At 37.9% G+C, this 22,945-nt stretch overlaps 1 protein-coding gene and 1 long non-coding RNA gene across 2 annotated transcripts in view; both read left to right on the forward strand.

Moving 5' to 3' along the window:
• The window catches only part of EMC2 (ER membrane protein complex subunit 2), a 37,749-nt gene continuing 15,112 nt past the window's right edge, over positions 309-22,945 (forward strand). Inside the window, exons 1-5 of the mRNA XM_021386726.1 lie at positions 309-348; positions 6,539-6,652; positions 8,034-8,098; positions 11,692-11,777; positions 14,372-14,429. Of these exons, the coding sequence (XP_021242401.1) occupies positions 309-348; positions 6,539-6,652; positions 8,034-8,098; positions 11,692-11,777; positions 14,372-14,429 (363 nt within the window). The remainder of the gene's footprint in view (positions 349-6,538; positions 6,653-8,033; positions 8,099-11,691; positions 11,778-14,371; positions 14,430-22,945) is intronic.
• Positions 14,436-22,684, forward strand: LOC110393645. The gene is made up of 2 exons (XR_002435079.1): positions 14,436-16,988; positions 17,466-22,684. It is a non-coding gene; the product is annotated as an uncharacterized LOC110393645 (long non-coding RNA).

Consider the following 22,945-nt stretch of genomic DNA (forward strand, 5'->3'; position numbering starts at 1 on the left):
GTCTTGTATTTTTCCTTAGCTCCATCTTTGGCCATTGCAGGAAACAAGACCTTGGGCTGGATGGGCCTTCAGTCTACTCAACACAGCTGCTTTTTGTTCCGAGTTTTCAGTACCTCGGGATGGCTGACATTTGTGACCGATCAGCGCGTGCCGGCCGGCGGGCGGGCAGCAGTCCCGCGGCAGGGCGGTGCGGTGCGGTGCGGTGCCGTGCGGGTTACGGGCGGTGCCCCGCCGGGCGGGCCCTGCGGCGGGAGGTCCAATGACGGTCGGGGCCGTCACGGCGCCGCGTCACGCGGGCGGCCGCCAAGATGGCGAAGGTCTCGGAGATGTACGACGTGACCTGGGAAGGTAACGCCGCGGCCAGCCGCCGGCTCAGCTAGGGATGGGCCGGGAGGGCCCCGCGCCCCGGTGCAGCGCGAAGGTGGTGGGGCCCGCGCGGTCGGCTCGGAGTTCCGCTGCTCGCCGGGCCCGAGCAGGCCGGAGCGGGCGTACCCGGGCCGGGCGGTGAGGCGAGCTGACGGCGGCTCCTGCTGGGTGCTCGGGCGGTGCGTGACCGCACCCGCGGGGCGGTGCCGCCTCAGGGGCCATCTCGGCAGCTTGCGGCAGCCCCTCGGTGCGCGGCTTGGCCCCCGCCTGCTCGTAGCGCAGAAACAGCGACCCGCGTCCCGTGTCTCCCGCCCCAACGGCTGTGGGATGGGGCGGGTTTCTCCGCGGAATGAGCTGACCCGGCTGTCGTGGCGCTGGGTGGGAATATCACATCCCCCGTCGTGCTGGGAAGAGCCCCTCTCAGGTCCTCAGGGAGCAGGAGCAGTGGGGCCTGCAGCACATCGCGGCCCTGCCCTCCTCTTGAAGTCCCAGCGCTGCTCTTGCAAGAGAAAATAGCCCTTGGCCGACCTCCTGGCTGGGTCACTGGTTTGCATCAGTTCCCTCTTTGCGGGGAGGCTGTAACAAGGTTTGAGCAGGCATTCAGATTTCTCTTTGCTTAAGCCCTAATGGCCAAGGGGACTGCAGATCGCAGCTTGGATGTCAGGCTGTTGGTAGTTCCATGGGCCTGCGGTGAAGGCCCGGCAGTCCCTGGGGGGATCTGGGCCCAGCTGCCTCTTGCTGCCATCTTCCAGACTGGGCTTCTCCTTGCTGTTTTCATTCAAAATTTGTATAAATACTGGAAAATACATATTTCCCTATCATACTCGAAACTGTATTTCATGCCATTATCTGTTTGGTATGGTCAATTCAGTAAAAATGTGTTATTTCTGCAAGTTATTTTATGTATTTTGTTAGAAGATACTGTAACAATTGTGAAGCTGTGGCTGGAGAGTTGCAAGGAGGAAAAGAGTGTTAATTGACAGCCATGTGAAAAGGCCAGTGGCATCCTGGCTTGTATCAAAAACAGTACAGCCAGCGGGAGGGTGATCGTCCCTCTGTACTTGGCACTGGTGAGGCCACACCTGAAGTGCTGTGTTCAGTTTTGGGCCCATCACTACAAAAAAGACATTGAGGTCCAGGATTGTGTCCAGATAAAGGCAGTGAAGCTGCAAGGGATCTGAAACACAAATCTTATGAGAAGCAGCTGAGGGAACCGGGATTGTCCAGTCTAGAGAAGAGAAGGCTCCGGGCAGACCTTCTCTCTCTCTGCAACTCCCTGAAAGGAGGTTGTGGTGAAGTAGAGATCAGCCTTTTCTCCCAGGTAACAGTGATATAATGATAGGTGATGGCCTTTAGTTGCCCCAGGAGAGGTTCGGGTTGGATATTAGGAAAAATTTCTTCTCTGAAAGAGTGATGAGATATTGGAACAGGCTGCCCAGGGAGGTGATTGAGGTTTTCAAGAAAGGGGTGGTTGTGGCACTGAGGAGCATGATCTAGAGCAGTCACAGGCATGGGTTGATGGTTGGACTAGATGATCTTAGTGGTCTTTTCCAACCTTAATGATTCTATGAAGCAGTAGTGAGGAGGCCATTGCGTGGGAAGGAAAGGTGTGTGGGTCATTGCTAGCTGTATTGTTAGGCTTTCCCAAAAGTCTTAGCACACATTTGAAAATAATATTTATTTTCTCTGTCATTAGGAAATGTATAATAGAGTAAAAGTGAAATTCTTGAACAGACTGTAGAAAGACTCTTCACAGAGAAAAAGGCATTTCTCTCTACTTCTGCAGGTCCCCAGCACAATGAGGCTTTTTATTACAGGGTCGTCCCAGGAGGGTTATGACCTGGTTGCTGAGGGAGAACTTGAATGCAGCTCGGGGAACATATTTTAGCCTATCTTGAATTTGTCTAAAATGCTTGTTTTTTTGCAACCAGGTGTGTGGTTGGTATTTATCTGAAAAGTGTCCTTTATGTACTAAGTTCTTTATAAATGGGATGGTTTTTACTTAAATATTGCTCAAATACAAAACAAGGATTGGGGGTTATGGAAAAAGCGTGAATGTGAGGTGTATGAATTATGTTTTGTACCCTGCTTCATTTTGACTTGTTTTTTTCTGTGACAAAGCTAGCTGTTAAACAGTGATGAAATTGTAGTTTAGATAAGTGCATTGTACGGGTGTTTAGAAAAGATAATAGAAATAGATTATTAGAAAAGATAATAACCTGTATTTTGAAATCTGGGGAGTAAGAAAACCATTTCAGAGTCTCGATCAATGGACTTAGGTGGTCTGAATGTGGCCTCAGATTGCTATTGTATTAAGAGAATGTGAACGTGCATCTATAATTTACGTCTTAGGCATTTGAGACTAAGGTTATATGTCTTTTTTTTCCATCATTGTTGATAATTATCCCATGGAAAATGGCGTTATGGTTCCTACCTGCTTAAATATACAGGAATTGAAATATGTATGAGAGTAAGAAACTCTGTAGAACGAGAGGGAGCCCAGAATTACTGGTCTGGAATAGCAGTGCGGTGCTGTACATTAGCCTGTCAGTACCAACTGGCAATGTGCAGCCTCCTGCAGAAGCCTCATAAGCCAAACAGAACTAGGAGGCCATTCATAAATATTTAATGTTATTTCAGTGACACATTAAAGATGAATTTGGCCCATGAGTGTTTTTTTTTTTTTTTTGGAAAAGATACACTCTATATAAAGTTATTTTAAAGACTGATTCTGTAGCACAGAAGTTAGCTTGTGTGTGCAGAATTAGCTTGACATGCAAACAAGAAGTGTTCAAGGGCTAGTAAAGTTAGAGTTGGTTTTCACAGAAAAGCCATCTGACATATTGTCATAGTTGAACAAAATAATCCACTTTTTCTTTCTCATCTTTGCACCAAGGCACAATTGCGGTAACATCTCAAACCCATCTAACAGAAAGCAGAGGCTTCCAGCTAGTGAGACGTGAGCTTTCTGGAGACCTGAAGTGCTGTCTGGGCTGTTCTTGTGGCAGTCTGTCATTCTACACCAAATATCAAAACCAGAAAACCAGGAGAGAGATGACATATGCTCTGAACTACATGTATTTCAATTATTATTTTCACTTGTTTTCCATTTATAAGGTTTTAAATAGCTCTTGTGATGACTGTTATTTAAGCTACTTGGCTTTTCTGGATCACGAAATTAGTGTTAAAAATTGCTCTGCTGACGTGGTGGTACACTGAGAGGTTTTGCTGTGTGTTCATGTGGAAGTTTTTCCAGGAATTCTTTATAATTACTGAAAATATCAACAAGACTTTAGATCACGGTCTGTGCATGTGAGGCCTTTTTTTTTTTTTTCTTCAAACGTGTATTGGTGAACATTATATGCAACAAATAGGAAACCCAAATGAATTGTAAAGCTGAACACTGACTTCAGCATCTCTACTCATTAAAGACATCCACTTCAGATGACAAAATTGCTTCCTTCCTCTGACTTAGACGCTGAATTCACATTTGCACTGTATGGAAAGACTCAAAAATAGAAAACAGTCTCACGTTTTGTCTCTGTCATCATCTGTTTGCAATTAAATGATGATGAAATGTTTTTGTTGTGTTCCAAACTGTGTTTGCTTGCTTCTTTGTATACCAATTTTCTGCCAAAACCAAGTAGATAGACCAGTTTACTCTGGATTTTATGTATGAATTGATGTGATTACCGCAGGCAAAGGTGAGATCCCGAGATTTGAGTTGAGGCCACTTTGAAAGCGGAGTTGTTGCAGCCAAAGGCAGCATCAGTGCTGCCAGTTGAATTTCCTTTGCCTCTTCCTGCAAGCACAAAGTGCCGGTCAGGCTGGGGTAAGGAGAGGGGCTGGAGACCTGCCCGGAGCAGGAGCCAGGGCCGTACAGAGCGTGTAGGTGTAGGTGAGCCTCTTCTGTCAGGGGCGTTGTGGTTGTAGGGCTTTGTTTGCTTGGTGTTTTGAGTGGAGAGAGCGGAGCTGAGGTGTGGTGGGAGATCTGGTATCTGTAACAGAAGGGCGATATAAAAATGAGCTCCAGAAATACAACGGCTAGGGACTGACCAGGTCAGTGGTTTGTATATGTCACGGTCACATTTTCCCTTGTATGTCTTGTGTGTTTCTCTTCGTATGTCTCTGCTAGCAGGGCTAACTGCCTTCGTTTCATGAGGCGCTCTTAGATACTGAAGACTTGAAACCTGTGGTTCAGCTGAACAAGTGTGAGTCATTATAAAAGGGTTCTTAGTATCTGGTTGCTCAGCCCATATTACCTGACACCTTAACAAGAACAAAAACAAAATAGGCGTTATTTCTTTTGGCTTCCCGTGAACTTTAGGGAACAACAAACATTGTGGCAAGTATGCTTGTTCCTTTGAACTTGACGTGTTTTGATTCATTTGGGCAGGAGAACCTGGGACTAAAAAGTTGTATCAGTTTCTCAAGACCAACCTGCGTTCATGGCAGAAAAGTAATGCAATTAAAGCCAGGCAGTTCATAATCCCAGGCTGCTGCTACCCAACCTTGTATTACGTGCACTTTATACATTTGTCTCCAAGACTTAAAGTACTATTGGCTCTTTTGATATCTAGTTTAGTAAAAATTGTCCATGTTGTTGAAAACCTTGTGTAAGTTTTACTGTAATTTGTAGCATTTTCTTCCACTTTTTATTTAGCATTCAGTACTTCTAAAACTAACGAGCCTTTTGGTGCACTCAGATGAATTAGTGTGTTTAGGTTTTTTTCAGCTCTGTCCTCTTGTTTTCTTTTCCATTGCTGTAGATTCTATAACTAGTTGATAAATGGTAGATGTACATTCTATTAATACATGGTTTAGATGCTGTTCTGTTTGGAATTGCACTGAAATGGAGACATTGATAGTTTCCAAGTAAATGCATTTTTAGGAGTCAGATGACTTATTTATTTTCATGCATTTAGCTTGTCAGTTTTTGTGAATGTTTGTGTTCTCTCACATTCTTGCTGTCGAACTTTGAATTTCCAGGGACCATCATGTGTCTAGAACCATTTAACTTCACTCACGCGTATGAAACGTGACCGTGTGGTGGTTTTGGTTGAATTTCAAAAAGCAAAATGTAGCACAAAGGCTGTCTTATGAGCGATCTGGGATTGCTTCAGGTAGATGGGAGAAAGTCGAGTGCTTAGTTTTTAACTGTCGGTCATGTTAACTGTGTGTTTGGAAGTGCAAGAAAAGCTGCCAGTGGTTTGATCTGCCATTGCGTTTGCTTTCCCAGCTGCTGTAAAGTATAAAAAATAACAAACTGGCAACAGTTTTCACAGTACCTTCATTTTCAGTAAAACCACTATTGAATAGTGAAAACTGTTTTCCTTTAGTTCCCCAAAATGCGTTCTTCTGTATGGGACATATACACGTATGCAAATGTAAACATGTGCATGGGGTCATTCTTAGCCGTTTTCTGACCTTGGCTAGGTAGTGCTGAGTATTGCTCTCTACATGACTTTGAGTATGCTTGCACTCTCGGGGACCTGATTTGTAGTAAATGTACTCTTGAAATTGGAAGCAAACAAAAATCCTAATGTTAAAAGAAATTGCCTTTTCCATCTTATCTTACCTAAATAAGCAATGGTAGCTTGTGCCTCTGAGCACTTCTTTGATGGATGGAGGAAGCTTTTGTTTCCATGTCTGTCTGTCTTGCAGTTTGTATTGGTAAGGAGCATGCAGATCCTTTTTGGAATGGAGTTTTACACCATTTCTTACATTGATAAAAGTGAACTGCTGTTGAGTTCTCATCGTTATTCTAATGCTTTCTTTGAGTGAAAATGCATTCACACGGAGCAGAAATAGTTTTGATATTGTTTGTAAATATAAGTGTAAAACTACTTGGAAGAAAACTCTTGAAGCCTGTTTTTCTTAAAACAGGGCAACACACTTTGAATTTTATTGCTTACTGAGTAACCAGTAGCCTGCAAATCTAGAAGCTGAATTATTTATATGTCAGCATGAGCGAGGCTTGAGTGATACAGTTCCAGAGGTCTAGTACATACATGCGTCTGTTCTCTAGTAGTTTTCTTCTATTAGTGAAAGTCCCTTTTTCAGATCTATTGCTTTCTAAACCATGCTTCATATGCATATTTTCAGAATAAAGTTAAAATTCCATTCCTATCTGGAAATCTGAATATTTTCTCTTGATTTCTTTTCCCTTTAGATATGCGTGATAAAATGAGGAAATGGAGGGAAGAAAACTACCGGAACAGTGAGCAGATAGTGGATGTCGGGGAGGAGTTAATTAATGAGTATGCATCTAAGCTTGGAGATGACAGTAAGGAAATGTTTGTCAAAGTATCCATTGCTTTTAGATTTTATTTCATTTATCTGATTTTGATTTTCACTTTTTACCCTGTTTTGTAATTCTGTTGCTTTTGTGTATCTGATTAGTAAAATAGAAGGGTTTTTTTTTGTCTGATAGGTTGCCCAAATTCCCAGGTTTTATTTCTTTCCCGAATACGGGCTGCAGTGAAAACAGATGTAAAAATTACTCACTGGAACAGTTAGTTTAATATATTATGTTAGACCATGATGTGAAAACAGCATATATATTTCATTTAGCTTTCATTTGATGGATTTTCTGTTCTTCAGCAGTGCTGAAAAATTGAAAAAGGTAATTTTGTAACAGAGAAAGATTTTCCACAATGAAGTCATATATCCTGCAGAAATTAATATTAAAGCTGTTTTCATTTTAGCATTACACTTGTGATATTATAGATGAAGGTTAAGTCTACATTTTCACCATCCATGAAATTATTATTTTCATGTGACTTTAGTTAACTTGTACTAATTTCATTAGACAGAAGTTGACAGAAGTTTGACATGCAGTGTTTCATACTGAAAAAGAATTGTTTGAAAGCATGTCACAACCACACAGTAGCGCTCTACTATAAGCATGATATAGAACAAAGTAGAATAAAATGTTACCAAGTGTGTACTTACAGGTTTGGGTATTAATCTCACACAAGCGCATTTTTATTTTAATACTAGATCTTTCTTCTTTGTTTCCCTTTATATAGTTCAGATAATTTAATAATGCAGATAATTTAATATAAAAGTTTAGAGCACGTAGTACTTGCAGTACGTATATTACATGTTTTCTTCTCCCATAACATGATTTTTCTGTAGTTTGTATAGCTGCACTGTTCTTTAAATTCCTTTAAATTCAAGAACTTAGTAGACCTAGAACAGAACTATTATAATCTGTCATTGATTTAGAAAAATTGTTCCATTCCAGGAAGAAGACAGTATAAGACTTCTGGCAGGAAACAGTTAAGGGAAATTTGTTTTCATTCTAATCTGTGGCTGTTCTCCAGGTCTGATCAGAGAGCATGTCCTAATGGGGTTCTGTTTAAAAGTTTGCAGCTATAATGTTAGGAATACCAGAGGATTTGAGCTTTGTGCCTTTCGGTGTGTCAGAAGGTACTTTATGTTACTGAAAGCAATAAAGCTACTTAAATGCATTTATAATTAATTCCATCAGCATCTTAAAATGTCCGTAGTTCTGTAGTGATCCACAGGAGTAGGAAGGGAAAATTATATGGACATAATTCATTGATCTTATTTTCATTGTAGGTGTTTCCCTTTATGTTAAAAAATAAATAAATAAAAATAATGAAATCAGCTGTCTCAATTTATGTCTCTTTTGTGTCCAGTTTGGATAATATATGAACAGGTGATGATTGCTGCCCTGGACTGCAGTCGAGATGATTTGGCACTGGTAAGTTTTTAAGCTGACTTTTCTCTCAAACCTTAAGTTTTCTTCCTGAGTATCTCTTCTGGTTAGCTCTTTGGACAGTTGTAGGATATTCTGAACTCCATAACTTGGCCTTGTAGGATATCAAGAAATAGACTGCTGTGGAGAAACTGCCTCCACCCACCTTCTGTAATGTGTTTAAGCAGATCATTTCTCTTCCAAGAGCCATGAAAATATTTACAGCTACTCTGCTATGGGCTAAATTTCACTAATAATACTGACGTTGCTGTATTGTCCAGAAAGTGTTCGTTTATTAAAAACTTCTTAAAATGTATAGGTTTTTTTAAATGTTTTGAGGTAAAAATGCCCTGTCACATATATCAACACTGTATATCGTGCTGTCATTGCTGGCAGTCCTTGACACAGTGGAACAAGTCCAGTTGATGTCCACCAAGGTGAGTAAGGAGCTGAGTGGGCTACATAATGTGTACAAAAACACTCAGAGGTATGGGTTTGTTAAGTCTTGGGAAGACAAAGAAGAGATCTTTGTTATCTTCAAATCTGTAATTACAGATTTGTAATATGTTATAAAGTTATAAAGAAAGTGGAGACACACCTTTGTAGATGTGCAACAAAGGACAGGTGATAGATATAAGTAGCAGCAAAGAAAAATCCGCTTTCCAGTATTAGGAAAAAAAGTTTTTAACAGAGACAATGGTGAACACTAGGAAACACGTAGCACAGAAAAGCAGTGGTATTCCTTGGAGATACTAAGAAACACATTGCCATGTGGCTCTGAATCACCTTCGTTTAGGTGGAAACTGGCTTTATTATGAGTGAGGATTTCATGCAGGTGACCTCCGAAGGCCCCTTCTGATGCAAATTATTCAGTAATTCTTAATGTAAATATTGTTAATGGTCATTTGGTTTTAGTAATTTTGTGTACAGATTTATTTGAATTTAAGAATAATTCAGACAAAATGAGCCTGTTTTAAACTCTTAACACCTGCTCACTAGATTAAAAACGACACTTTCAAAGGTTCAGGTCCTTCTCAGGAATTACTTTTCCAGTGTCTTATTCTCCTGCAGACAGTAAAACACCTTGTAAAGTCTTTGAGCTTCATGTGGTGTCATTTGGGTGAAGCTTAATGGTCTGTGACATACAAGGGGTCAGAATGGAGGTTGTAATTGGGAGAAGGGCAGTTTGAAAGTAGGCTGAACCAGACAAGTTTGTCTTGAGTTTTGTATATATATGGTACAATGGAGTCCTGGAAAATAGAGGACAACACACTGAACTTCTTGTGAACCTGGTGAACTTTCCTTTTTTTTTTTTGTAACTCAAAAGAAGACACTTGTAGTTGTCTGTTTAAACAAAACCAAACTTACTGTTTAAATAAATGTATTTCAGTGTTCTGATTTATATTGAAATCAGTTTGGGTATTTATTTTCATGGTGTTTTCAGGAAGACTTTCATGGAATTGTTGTGGCAGCCAGTGCTGAAAGATCAGTGGTGAAACACTATTTGTTTTTACTAACCATGGCTGGGATTTTGAATTTCAGTTTCTGTGCCCTCTAAGAGATATTGCTTGAGGTGAGGCAGTGCAGCATTTTATATGCAGCTCAGAAAGGAGGGTAAAAGCTTAGAGGGAAACAGAGATTATTATAATTATTATTTGATTGATTTATAATGAAGAAGTAGTTAATTCAAGCAAGTCAGCATCAGATGTGACTTTCTCCTACAACTGTAGCCCCAAAGTACATTTTTTAGCAGAGAGTTTTTGACGTTCATGCTTAGGAGAATGGGTCTCATCTTCTCCGAACAAGGAGGCTGAGATGGATTTCAGTCATTTATCTCGTTTTTGTTTTGTTTTTGCTGTTTTTTTTTCTTTAGTGAAAGCGCCTATTACTGGCAGGCACCTGCATTACCAGTATTTACATGCTTAAGCTCAGATTTATATTTCTTTACCTTTGTCATACCTTGAAAATTAAAAGCCTATGTAGCTGAAAAATCAGAAAGCAAATTAAAGTTTCACAAATAAATGAGATTTGTCATTGCAACTGCTGAGTTTCTGAGAGAAACTGAAAAGTAGATTGTTGGCATTGTGTAGAACCACACCTCTTTGTGAGAACTGATAGAGTCTCTTGATAACAAATGCAGCATTTCAGAAATACATTATAATAAATGATTACAGGGAGTACAGGTTAAATTTAAAAAGATGACGCTCAGTGCTGCTGAGACAAGAACAGCCCAAGGATATACATAGCCTAGCTGATCATGCAGAGGACCTTTTTTGGTTTGTTTTCAAAAGTGCTACAGCAAGTTGCTTAGAACAATCTCACGACTTTTCATGTCAGATTATTTCTTCTGATTTCTTAATCTACAGGAGTTTATTTTGGTCTCATAGCTTCTGTATTCAACAGGATAGTGACCTAGTCAGACCTATGATGTGCAGTTCTAGTCTCACAGCACTCCTGCACTCTAGTGCATCAGCATTTCTTGTGGTGTTGGTGTTTTCTTCCTAGATGAAAGTCCATCTGCAGATTGTGGGATCCAGTGTTACTGCAAACAATTTTTGTCGGTTTTTGAATGAGTACTGGAGAAAAGCAGTGAAGGTTTTTATACTTCTCCTGCAGCTCTTCATCTACAGACACAGAGAAGGAACCTGCTAATTTTTACTGATTTACTGTTTGTATTTCTTCCTTTGAGCAGTGGATGTGATGAAATGGAACAGATTATGTGGATAGACCTTAGCCAGAAACTTAGATCTGAAGAACAGGTTTTTAAGCTCAGTTCTTATTTATATAAGTGCTTTGAAAAGGAAAGTTGTGTGTGAAGCTTTTAATAAGACTCCAGCCATTGGTCTTCTGAAGAGACTGGGGTCTACTCTGCTACTCGTCGAAGAGTAGCGAGTCAGCTACAGATCTTGCACTGCTCTGTAGCCACAGCTATGATATGATTTGTCACTTTGCTCTGGGGAAGTTGTGACTCAGTCCCTCTACCAAACGTGCCCTTTTCTTTTTTTGCTAATCTGGAGAAATCTGTCTGTGTTGAATTCCTTTTATCCAGCCCAGATGTCTCATTGATTTCAGGAGTTAGAAGTTATACCTCCTCTGCCAGCAGGCTCTGTTCAAGCCAATGACAAACATTTTCTTTGGATTTCAAAGTTTTATTTCAAAAATAAACACAGAGCACAGAATTAGCATCGTTTGTTCCATTGTAAGATATCCATTTATTAAGGAAGTATCACGTAAGTTCTTACTGTCTTTATTTTTCTTAACTGTCCTGTGTTATTATGAGGAAACTAAGTAGACTTCAATGTTTCATAGCATCAGAACTGTTTTAGTAAATGAGTTTACTTTTCAGGGCAAATAACTATTTCCAGGAAGCCATGATGATCTAAAAAACTATATGGAAAATATTTCTTAAAATTAGTCTTCTAACAGACAAAGTTTCAGTTTCTGAACTTCTCTTTATCAATACATTTTATTGCTTATTTCAAAAATGAGTGTTTACTTTTAATCAGAGATCACATTTCAGGCTGTTGAATTCATCAGCCAAGGGCTTTTTTTTTCCTGCTTCTGTGTTCATTACAGTATTTTTGAATTTATTTGTACAGTTTTGTCTTCAGGAACTGAGGAGGCAGTTTCCTGGGAGCCACAGAGTTAAACGATTAACTGGAATGAGATTTGAAGCTATGGAAAGGTAAAACCTTGATTTAAAAAAAAATGTATTTTCTATTTGGAAAGGTGCATGCTATTTCTTAATAAGGAATTCAGACATAGTAAAAGCATGGCAAAGCAATGCTATCCAGTTTCTGTAAAGAAAATAATGGTATGCATGATCATGTTATGTTTAGACATTTTTTATTGTGTTTTTGCTTGTATTATACAATGTTACATTTTTGCAATGTTCCGTCAGACTTCATAGATTGAAAAGATCTATTACTTGACAGTCTAAGTTATTATACAGTAAAGCATGAGGCACTTTTTTGGCAAGGTCTGTGAGGTGTACATTTCATCTTGCAGACCTAGAGCAGAATATGAAATTGAGTGACAGACTTTTTTTGCTTCACTGTACTTCTGTGCTCCTGATCACTTCAAACTTGAGCTCTTTTTTTTAGTTTTCCAAGGATTTATAAGTCCAGTAGAACTTAATATGAATTACTGTAGAGTTCTTCATAGAAGTAATTCAAAAATGGCAGAAACTAAAAGAGGAAACATTTTAAAATATCCTATAAAATGTTTATAACATACCAAATTTGATACAAGTTGTTAAAGTAATGAACAGTTGAGAACTTACTTTTCCAAAAGGAATGACCTTCATTTCATGCCATACAGAGTTAATGGGATTTTGAGCTTTTGGCCCATCTTTAATGAAGGAATTGGAATTTAGAAGTGGATGCCTAAATACTTGTTAATAATTTATTTATTTTGCAGATGTTCATTATCCATTTCCTTGCAAAATTAAATTTGAAAATGTAGTTTGATATGAGCCACGAGTGAAAGCCCTTTGCTTGAAACAAAAAGGGGGGATAACTAGCACAGGAGCAGTCTTAGAGAAGCTAGTTGTTCCACATTTCACACTCTCTTTATATGTTCCTGAAAAATTTCCATTAAACGTAGCAGTCTCCTTTTGATGTGGGGTAGGAATACGCTGAGAGCTTAGCAGCGTGTTTTCCCCCTTTTCCCAAAAGCTGTTCAAAAGTGCAAAAGATCGTAATTCTGTTCAGCTGTATTTGTCTACACTGAAGGTGTTACTGCATGGAAGCAGATCTTTGTAGAAGATAGCGGCCCCCCAAACATTTTGTGTTGTTTCAGCAATAAGTGGGACTGAGCTTCAGCTTTTCAGAATTGTTTTTAAAAATTGTTGTGGTGTTGTGGTCAGTTTAAATCCTTGAGACTGGACTTGAGGGGAGCAGTATAACAGAAGCTGAGATTTCATGTCAACAGGTTTTCTCCAGAAGTTGGAGGAGAAGGAGGGGCTTTATATGTGGGTCATTGTGTACAGAAACCCACCTGTAAGTATTCTGAACTGTGCCCTAGGAAGGCCTGCCTCTTTCCACTGGCTATAAATAAAGCCTAAGGAGACCTTGTCTGGGGTGGTCACACGCTCGGTAGAAGTGCACTTCTCATTAAATTCTGAGTGCCTGCAGGAGTTGTTGAAATCCTGCCTTCCTTGCCAGAAAGGGGAAATAATGAGGAACATCCTCACAGAGACTTAGTGATCAAGAGAATGCTCTTCTGGAACTTGACTTAGTTAACCTGAGGTTATGGGCATTGTGGTTAGCCTTGTGAAATACGTAGGATAAAGTAGCAACTAATGGGGAACACAAATACGGCATCTGATGGCATTTCTGCTCAAGTTGGCCTGTAGCAGTCACCTTCTACTCAGTACTGCTTTAGTGCCTCTTTTCACATTTGTGCTTACACTTCATGGTAGCTGGATTGGGAAGCTGAGCTATGCACTTTGCCGCAGTGCTCAGGAAGCAGTGTAAGTGTGTAATGGGTGTCTGAGGTGAGAAGGGGATGTGTAGCAACAAAATCAGCAGTACCTTGGAAAAACTGCTTCTCAAACTGTTTGTGAAGAGACAAAGTATGCCCTAGTCATGTGGTGATAGTGTAGTAGCTGTGTAGCCCAATGTATTTTGAGTTGAATTGTTTAATTTGTCCAGTTTGGGTTCTGCACGTGGCTGACTAAACACACAAGCCTGTTTCTCAGAAGATGTAAAAGTGTTTAAAGCAACTGGAGTAACCTGTTTTGAGCAAACTTCAAATAGCAGAATTAATTAATAAAGCTTATGTAGTGGTGGTGGAAAACAATTTCCTCTCACGATTTATGGTAAAGTCAAGGGGTTGCTCTAGCGGTACAAGTCCCTGTAGTTTACTGTTTGCAGCTTAAATTTATAAAGTCATAACAGAAGAGACATATGTGAAGCTTTAAATTGCAGTGATGAAGTGAAAAGTCATTATTTTGAACAGCCTTTCAAACTTTGGGATTTCTGCTTCTTGGGAAAGAAGAGAGATTTGGGTTGTGATGGTTGGACCTATTGGGTACAGAAGAAAAGAACAGAAAGAGGGAGTATGACAACTTTGGTGTAAGATGTGTAAGTTGTTGAAATGGTATTCCATGAATGAATTGCCATTTATTTTATTTAACTTGATTTGTCTGCACAAATATTGTTTGCATAATTATATTCAGTATAGAGAGTATAGGAGTGTTATTAACTACTGCTAGGACAGTCAAATAGTCAGAGTTCTGTTCCAGCAAAAATAAATGTAAATGATTTCTTTGAACAGGTACGATGATGCTATCCAGTTATATGATAGAATTTTACAAGAGGATGCAACCAATACAGTAAGTTTAAAAGGTTTTTCTTAACTGTGGTGATTTATTTGAAACTTTGTGGGTTTCACGGTGAAAAAGTGTTTGTCAGTGTTACTGTATTTGTTTCCTTTAGCATCCTAGTATAGTAACTGTGTGTGTTACCTTTGTAACAAATACGATTCTTGCGAAAAATAGATGATGTGGCTTAATACTTGCTTAAACAGTGAATTTAGAAGACATAGGATTCTAGCTGTTAACCTTTCCAGTAATCCTTAGTAAGATTTAGATTGATGCCAGTTAACAATTATTATTATCAGTTGTCTGTTTGGAGTATACGTTTGTCTGTATTACTTGATTTTGAGGAACTGGGTCTCAATATTGGTTAGACTTCTGTGCAATTGAAATACTTTGGCTACTGTAGACATTTGGCAGTCTTTTGTAAACCCTCAGTGATACATTTTGAACCTCTGCCTTTCTGCACTTGTCTTATTTGATGTGGTCTGTTATTCAGGGGTCAAAACAGATTGTGGGGTTAGCAAGGCTAATTGACATATATGAAGTGCAAGCACTTACATGAAGTAAACCATTAACAAAAAAGGGATGGAGTCAAATTATTTTTAGGGCAGCACGTCTTGAAAAAGATACCAAGCTGATCTCTCAGTCAACATTGATAGATTAAAGTCAGTCATTTAGCATTGATTTAACTCAACGATTTTTTGGTGTGTAGGTAAGAAGAGCTATTTCAGTTCTTCACTCTTAGTTTTCACTTTCCATAAGTAGTTTCTCTTGAACTTTATTTGCAAGACAAATGTAGGTGATCTTCTTTGTAAGTCTGTAGTGTTTGTGCCAAAAAATGTTTGAACGCAAGGTGTGTAGATTACTGCCATAAATTTTCACAGATCTTTTTAATGCATGACCCAAAAATACACTAAGTCTTCAAAGTCATGTTAAAATGAGAAGGAAACCATCTACAGTGAAGCCACAAGAATAGGCCACTTAGGTGCACATTTTATGGCTTTCTGCTCAAGGCTTTGGAAAATGGAGCACCGCATTACAGTGACATCTGTAGACCACAGATCTTTGAAGAGTGCTTTTTTGACTGTTTCGCTTTTCAGCTGTCTCAACATAGCTAATGTCATTTGAGTAAGGAACTTATTGGATAGTTTTCTAGAACAACGTAGAATGTTTAAGTAAGTAATATGCCTAATTTGGATTTTCTGTGTGAGAAAATCATTAAGATCCATAGAACATTAATATTTAGAAACATAAGATGTAAATTTTATAATAGTTTCATCATTTATTATATTTCTGAAAATCTGAGACTAGAAGCAAAGAGTATTAAATGCAGAGCAGAAGTTTCTTGCTATGTAACTGTTGGATATGTTGGCTCAGTCATGCCTGTGAAAAGTGAAAATTAAATATGAAGTTTGGATAAATTGACATATGTAGGTTTCTTTGTGTCTTTTAACTGTTAATTATTTCCATGCGCACATGTGACTGCTGTAGGAAAATAATTGAGATTTTTAAAAAGAAGCTGTTGCTCAGTTTGTGTTGGCAGCCACCTTACTTTATAACAATTTCTTCTAATGTGTGGACACATGGAGTTGGTTATATATATTAAACAGTTTGGCAAGTGCCGTGAGTGAAACATAGACATTTGTTCACACGAATCATGTAAAAATCATACATTGCATCAAATGACAGTTTCAACTGGAGAGAAGCATGGGGGAAGCATTTTCAAAAAAAATATATATATATTTTATTTTCAATACCTAACAGGCTTTTCCATTATGACAAGTGAGCCTTGAACTCAAATTACATAATGGACATTTACACTTTTGGATGAAGTTTTGTTGCAAATTTTGAAATTTAAGTTAATACTAATTATTATATTTTTCAGGATATAATTCAAAGTAGTTTTCTTAAAATATGATAATCTCTCAATATTTCTCAACCATCTCTCAACCATCAAACCTCACTCTAGACTTTACTTATTGAAGAAGATTATTCATGTAACAATGGAGCAAATTTCAGAAATCATGTCTCATTTTCCAAAGCTTGTAGGCATCAGGAGTCAGTCTCTTCTCTGCAGAGGTTAACATCATTGAATGAAATGTGACTTCTGTGAAAAGCACAACTTGTGTGCATTTTTAATGCAATCGGCATGGCAACCTTTTCATTTCTTGTCCATTGCAGTTAAAATACAAGCATATTACAGCTGTAGTTGGCATATGACTCTGTTATTAAGGCTGCATAACATTTTCCATTGCGGGTCCTTTTTTATTAATTAAAATTTAATTTAGTATCCAATTGAAAGGCTTTATACTGATGCCAAACAGTGGCCAAGTTATTTTTAGACTGGCATACTTATCCTGTTTCTCAAAATGAAATAAGGGGGACATTGTTTTTTAGAGGGATTGGAAGAAAAGACTTTGTGGTTTGTTTCTGCAGTTAATTTATTTTATTGGGAAGACCTCATCCTGCTGTACTTTGGAGTAAAGCCTTGGATACCAACAGGAAAAGAACTCTTAGTAGAATGCAACTTTTATTATACAATAAGGAAAAACACCCAAATTGGCTAAATTACAGGTATTTGAAAGTGTTCATTTTGTGATCTCAGTAGAGACTGCTGGAATTTTTATTAAATAAATCTTCTAAATGTATTGAGCATGATCTATCCCAGGCTACAGAGAGAAAACAGCTTCTAGAAGTTGTTCCTTCTGGCTGTAGTGTTGTGGGAAAGGGTCAGAAAGCAGAGAGGCTCCTTTCTTTTCTGAGTTGTACCCAGGTGGTGAGCAGGGGAAGGAAAGAACATCCAGAAGGAACAGAGTGAAAAGGGAAGAAAGCAGAATTGTGAGGGCCAGCAAGAGAGGGACAGGTACAGGAAGGTTAGGTGGTTAATCTACAGATGTCAGATATAGTGGAACAGGTGGTTTGAAGGGTAGATGGGAGGTCAGAAAAGAATGATTTGTATTAACATTTAAGTCTTGGGCTTTTTTTCTTTTTGTTTTTAAATAAAAATAACACTTTACTTTGAGGCGCTTATTTTCTTCTGTCAATAAACAGCTTTGAGACCTACTGGTGGAAGTTGTCTCATTCCCTATAGTACCTGGTATGTATTAGTTCTGTCAGTAACTGTTCAGGCTCTAATAATGAAGTCACATACCAAATAAGCAGTTCTGCAGTTCCATTATTTCACTAAAGAGAACACAGGCTTACTTCATATCTCCTGAAGATAATGCTGACGGCTCAGGTATGCTCCTTAAAAAATGCCAGAATACGCACACTCTTAAGATGACCAGTAGTCTTTTGATTTAGTAGGTAGTATTGAGCTGTGTTGATTAAGATAATAAAGGCTAACATTTTATACAATTTTGTAATATGGAATTTAGTGTCACATTTAATCCCTAGTCATTTTTAATTTGTAAGCTGGTCTTCACAGTGTTTTCAGCTTCTTCATTAATGATCCTGATACTACAGTAGCAATTGTGTTTTGGATAAACTGCTTTTGTAAAATATAATGGGAAATCTGCTTGGAATTGACACATTCATGTTTTTCTATTTGATACTCGACCTAATTTCTTGGGATGAGATTCTTACATAAGAATTTTACACATTGAAATAGTATCTTGAGTAGTTTTCTGTTTCTTGCTTGTTTACAGCACCCACGTGAAATGAAACAGTTCTACCATTTTACATATGGAGAGCATATGAAAACACAGCTCTGCTAAATTATTTAGGACTCAGTTTCAAAGTAGACGACTTTCCAATTTTGCCATTGATTTCAATTTTGTAATGGATTTAAAATGATAATATAATTTTTAAACTGTGTGCATATGTCTGTGTCAAATTGAGTTGAATGCATTTTTACATTAGTGTACCCTGGTAAATGTTTCTGATTTTGGGGAGTAATTTGCATGAGCACCCATCTATTTTGATTAAGTAGCTGAGTATTTCTGTGAATTAAGCCCTTCTTTAGATGGCCTGTCCAGAAGTGCAAAGAAGACTAATGATGAAAAGGAAACTGAGATCAAATGTCTCGAGTCTTGGACTGGTGTCTAAACCGCTCCACTGTCATCCTAGTACAGCTGTGGTTTGTCTTGATGCTTCAGTTCAACCATCAAGAAGATTGCAGAGCACTTAGTCAAGAAAAGAGGAAAGTGAGATAAGACACACAATTCTGCCTTAATTCTAATCCCCAGAAAATCTGATGTCTTTATTGTCATGATTCTTGCCACTTTTTCAACTAAGCTTTTAATACAAGAAGACACTGTATATGCTTGCTTAGTTTAGGGTATGTGGATAATCTTGTAACCTTCATGGTCTAGTAAAATAATTGTGGCTCACTGAACGAGGAATTAAAGATAGAGTTTAAAGAACAAGACGGTAAATTACTTAAGAACCCAGAAAGACCACGGCTTCACCCAGAACACTAACTGCTCTGTTTCCAGGAATAAACAACAAGAAGTATATTAATAGAATCACATGAATTAACACTTTTTTGTAGTATTTTGAGATTCTTTTTCATCATCTTGAGATATCTGAAGAGGTATTGGAGTCCAGATACTAGAAAAAAAATCAGAATAAAATCTTAGGATTGTATATCATGTAAAAAGGCAGGAATTATATATCATAAATACCTTTCTAGCATTTTTTATCATTGCTTATTACTACCACCTTGACTATTATAGGTAACGTATTTTTTCCAGTTCCTTATCTTTATCGAACAAGATAAGAATAATGAGCACTGTCTGAACATTGATATTTATTTACTGTGTGAACAGTGATAATTCTTTACAACTCCTGCAGTAGCTATGCATCTATTTTGAGCAGACTGAGACCTCCATTGAAGGTCTTGCAGATTTGTACATTTGTCTACTGAGGTTTTTAAGTTTCTAAAAGGAAAATTATTTACCAGATACCTACTAATAGAGGGAATTTTGTGAAGAGATGTGGATGCTTCATTATAGATGTTGATGGCCATGCTGGGAAAAATGCAACTAGTCCCAGGTTTAGGTTTGTATGGTGGTAGGTTTAAGGGGAGCTGAAGAAGAAAGTTTGGCACTCTGCCTGACACAGGATGGAGTTAGTGAGAGATATGAAGAGCTGCAGCTGCTTCTTTGGATAGTCCCCAAGGAGGTCTGGTGATTAAACTGGGGGTGCAGAACAGGGATCCTGAAGAAATGTTTTCATCTTCTGAGAGTTGGTGCATCATCTGCCTTTGTAAAACTTATTTTCCTTCTCATTTAATCATAGTGCACTGAGATAGGGGAGTGTATTCCAGCATTTTTCTTGTGTTTTTCTTTTGTGGGTGTAGCTTTTTTTAAACTTTGGTGGAGATTTTGTTCCTTGAAATAAAGTATTTGGAGACATAAGAACAGCTATACTGAATTTGTGCCAAATGTGCATTTAGCTTGTCTTGTTCTGACAGTGACCAATAGCAGATACTGGAAGAAGTGTATAGGAACCGGGCAATCATACAGTGTGCTCTAGTCTGCTCTGCCAAGTTTCTATTCATCTTCATGTTATGGTTTTCCTGTGCCAGAAGTGGTAACTATATATTTTATAGCTCTTCGTGAAATTTTGGCGTTGATATTTTTTTACCTGCCTTTTGAACCTGTATACATTTGTAATAAGTTTGGTGTGCGTATGTCTACAGTGTCATTCAGCAATGAATTTTAATCATTTATTTACTGATCAGGCAAATTTCTTTCTTTTTTTCATACCCCTAACTTGTCTGTTATGATCAACAATTGTTTTCTGTTCACTTGATTCATTCTTATTCCTGATTTTATGGATCTTTTGCATTTTTCTTTCCTCTAAACTGAAAAGTCCTAATCTGTCTACCAGTTTTTGTTGCCATTTTGTGCCCTGAAATCCTGCTCCTCTCTGAGTGTCCTTTTTACTTTCATTTGTTATCTACATGAGGAAGGAGAGCACAGATCTGCAATTAAGATTATAAAGCAAGAGCATTATAGAATTCTTCAATGGAAAAATGATGCACTGTATTCTTTTCTGATAATTCCAGCGTCGCTGGGAGTTTGGCTTTTGAGGGAAGGTTTTTTATTCTATTTTGAGACAGTTTCTGAACACTGAACTGGCATTTTGTGGAACTGTTTGCTGCAGCTCCAGCATCATTCCTCACTGGCCAAATTCAGAGAGCTTTGCTGAGTACATTAAATTACTGTAGATTTGGGAAGTCTTACTTTCATTTACATAAATTATTCTTACTCTTCTTTAAATATATAACATTTTTCATGTTTTCCAATTTGAGGCCTGAGCTTTTGAGCCTTTGTAGCTTCTACCAATTAGCTATGTGCTGGTTGCAGACACTATGAGCTGCTGTTAGTTGGATTTACCCTGTAAAAAAACTGTGCTCAATATTGCTACTTACACTTCGACACTATCCCTCACGTGGCAGCTTCAAATCAGAAGCTCTGTTCCTGCATGGATTCATTTGCAAGATTTGGCCTGATTTTAGCTGACTTCCATGGTTAACTTAATAAAACAAAAAAAAAAAAAACAACAAAAAAAAAACCCCAGTATATTTAACAGTATATTTGTTATTGTGGTTGTATTCTGATTATGTGGTATTTTTTGACGTCTGTGTAATTCCTTCCGTTTAACTCTGTTGTAATTGTTTTCACCTTTGTTTTGATTTGCGTATTACAGTTTGATGGAAAGAATATTAATGTGTCAAACTCTTAGACTAATGCACCTTTTCTAAGTTGTTAAATCATTACAAAAGACAACTTATTTAAAAAAAAAAAAAGATTTTAAGTTGCAAAATATAATTTGTTTAACATTGCAGCAATGAGACATATAGGAAATAGTTACTTTCTTAGAGGTGCCAGTCCCTGAAAATTCTGCTCCTGGTACTTTATTTTCAGCCATGACATTTAGAAGATCCTTAGACACTCTGTTGGTATGGTTTACTACTCAAATGCAGAAATTGATAAATGTTCAAATCTTCACTTCACTCTGAGTCTACTTAATGCTAATTAAAAGGAATCATGACAAATGGGAGATTAGTACTTGTGCCAGATTGGGGATTATTGGTCTTTAAAAGAAATAGCTTGGAAAGGTTCGTAGTTTAATAAATGTGACATACTAAAGTATCTTAGTCCAGATGATACTGATTATGGTATAAGTGTTTCTTTAAGATGGCATATATCTTTCCATTAAGAATGCTGGATTTACAGAATCAGCCAATAACTATTCCAGTATTTTGTTGTAAACCTTGGAAAACAGATAGGGGGAATTCCATATCATAGGTTCCGTGCAGGCAAGCACTGCATATCTTGTTGGAGCACAGAGAATTTTGTCTTTTTTTTTTTTTTTTTTTACTTAAGGTGGAAGTAATTCAGTTTGATTTTGTATCAGACTAGTTTTTAAAAATCTTACTTCTGTAAAGAGCTGGGAAGTAAGATGTGAATGTCATTTTTCCTATCTTTTTTAGCATAATTGTTACAACCATTTTAGTATGCTCTGTAAATTTCAAAATAATCTCAGATCGGGCTGTTGAAAATAGTTTTACTGATATTAAAGCAGGTAATGAACTACATGTATAAAATATGCCAGGTAAATCTATAGTATGGGTGAAAATCTGCCTTTTTTCTTAAAAGAAACCAGTTTTCGTCTGGTAGAGTGACTGTTAGCATTGGTGGTGGTTCTGCTCAGTAAAACTGTTTAATTTGATTGAAGTGAAGAAGATGACACTCTGTGTGCCATTACTTATCTCAGTCTCCTCAAGATGCTCAGGAAGCTGCCTGGACTTGAGTCCCAGGAAACAGGAAACTGTTGCCCATAGGGACTCAGAACATAAATCGGAAGTAGGATTAGAAATATACAGCATAGAAAATTGCCCACATCTGATTTTAGTGCAGGCCATCTCATACCTGATTTTCTTAAAGCAGGCATTCCAGGAGTCATATTGAATTTCGTTCTTTATTTATTAAAAAAAAAAAAAAAAAAAAAAAAAAAAACTGAGAGTTTTATGGTATTTAAAGAAGAGCTAGAAAGTGTGATGGGAGAGTAGTCTGTGAATACAGCTAAAGCAATGCTGTTTTGCTTCCAGGACTTTATTTTTCAATCAGTCCAAAGACTCCTTGGGATCACAGATCTGAATAATCTGGATCTCTTCTACTGAACACCTGCCTACATGTATGTCTCTTGGCACTGTGTTCAGAACGTTTTTGTTACAATTTTATTTGTGATTGAAAAATGATGTAAATTACCTTTAAAAAAAAAAAAAAAGAGCAACTACCAAAAAAAAAAAAAAAAAACAAAACAAAAGAAAACAACTCTGTGTCTTAATTCCCAGCAATTTTCAGTACTTAGAAAAATTCTGTGCTTATTCAAAACATTTTGTGCCTCCAGTTTTCCTCCTTTGAATGTTAGCACAATTTTGAATGTCTGTATGTCTTTGTCAACTAAGAGTTCTCTGTGAATAAACTAAGTTATCCCAGCTGTTTGGAGAGTGTGCATGAGGGTGAGGAGAGTGCATATTTCAAGCCCAGATGCTGTTTTAATTTTGATAAGGGGAT

The sequence above is a fragment of the Numida meleagris genome, chromosome 2 (assembly GCF_002078875.1).
Source record: "Numida meleagris isolate 19003 breed g44 Domestic line chromosome 2, NumMel1.0, whole genome shotgun sequence".
In the NCBI taxonomy this organism is placed as follows: Eukaryota; Metazoa; Chordata; class Aves; order Galliformes; family Numididae; genus Numida; species Numida meleagris.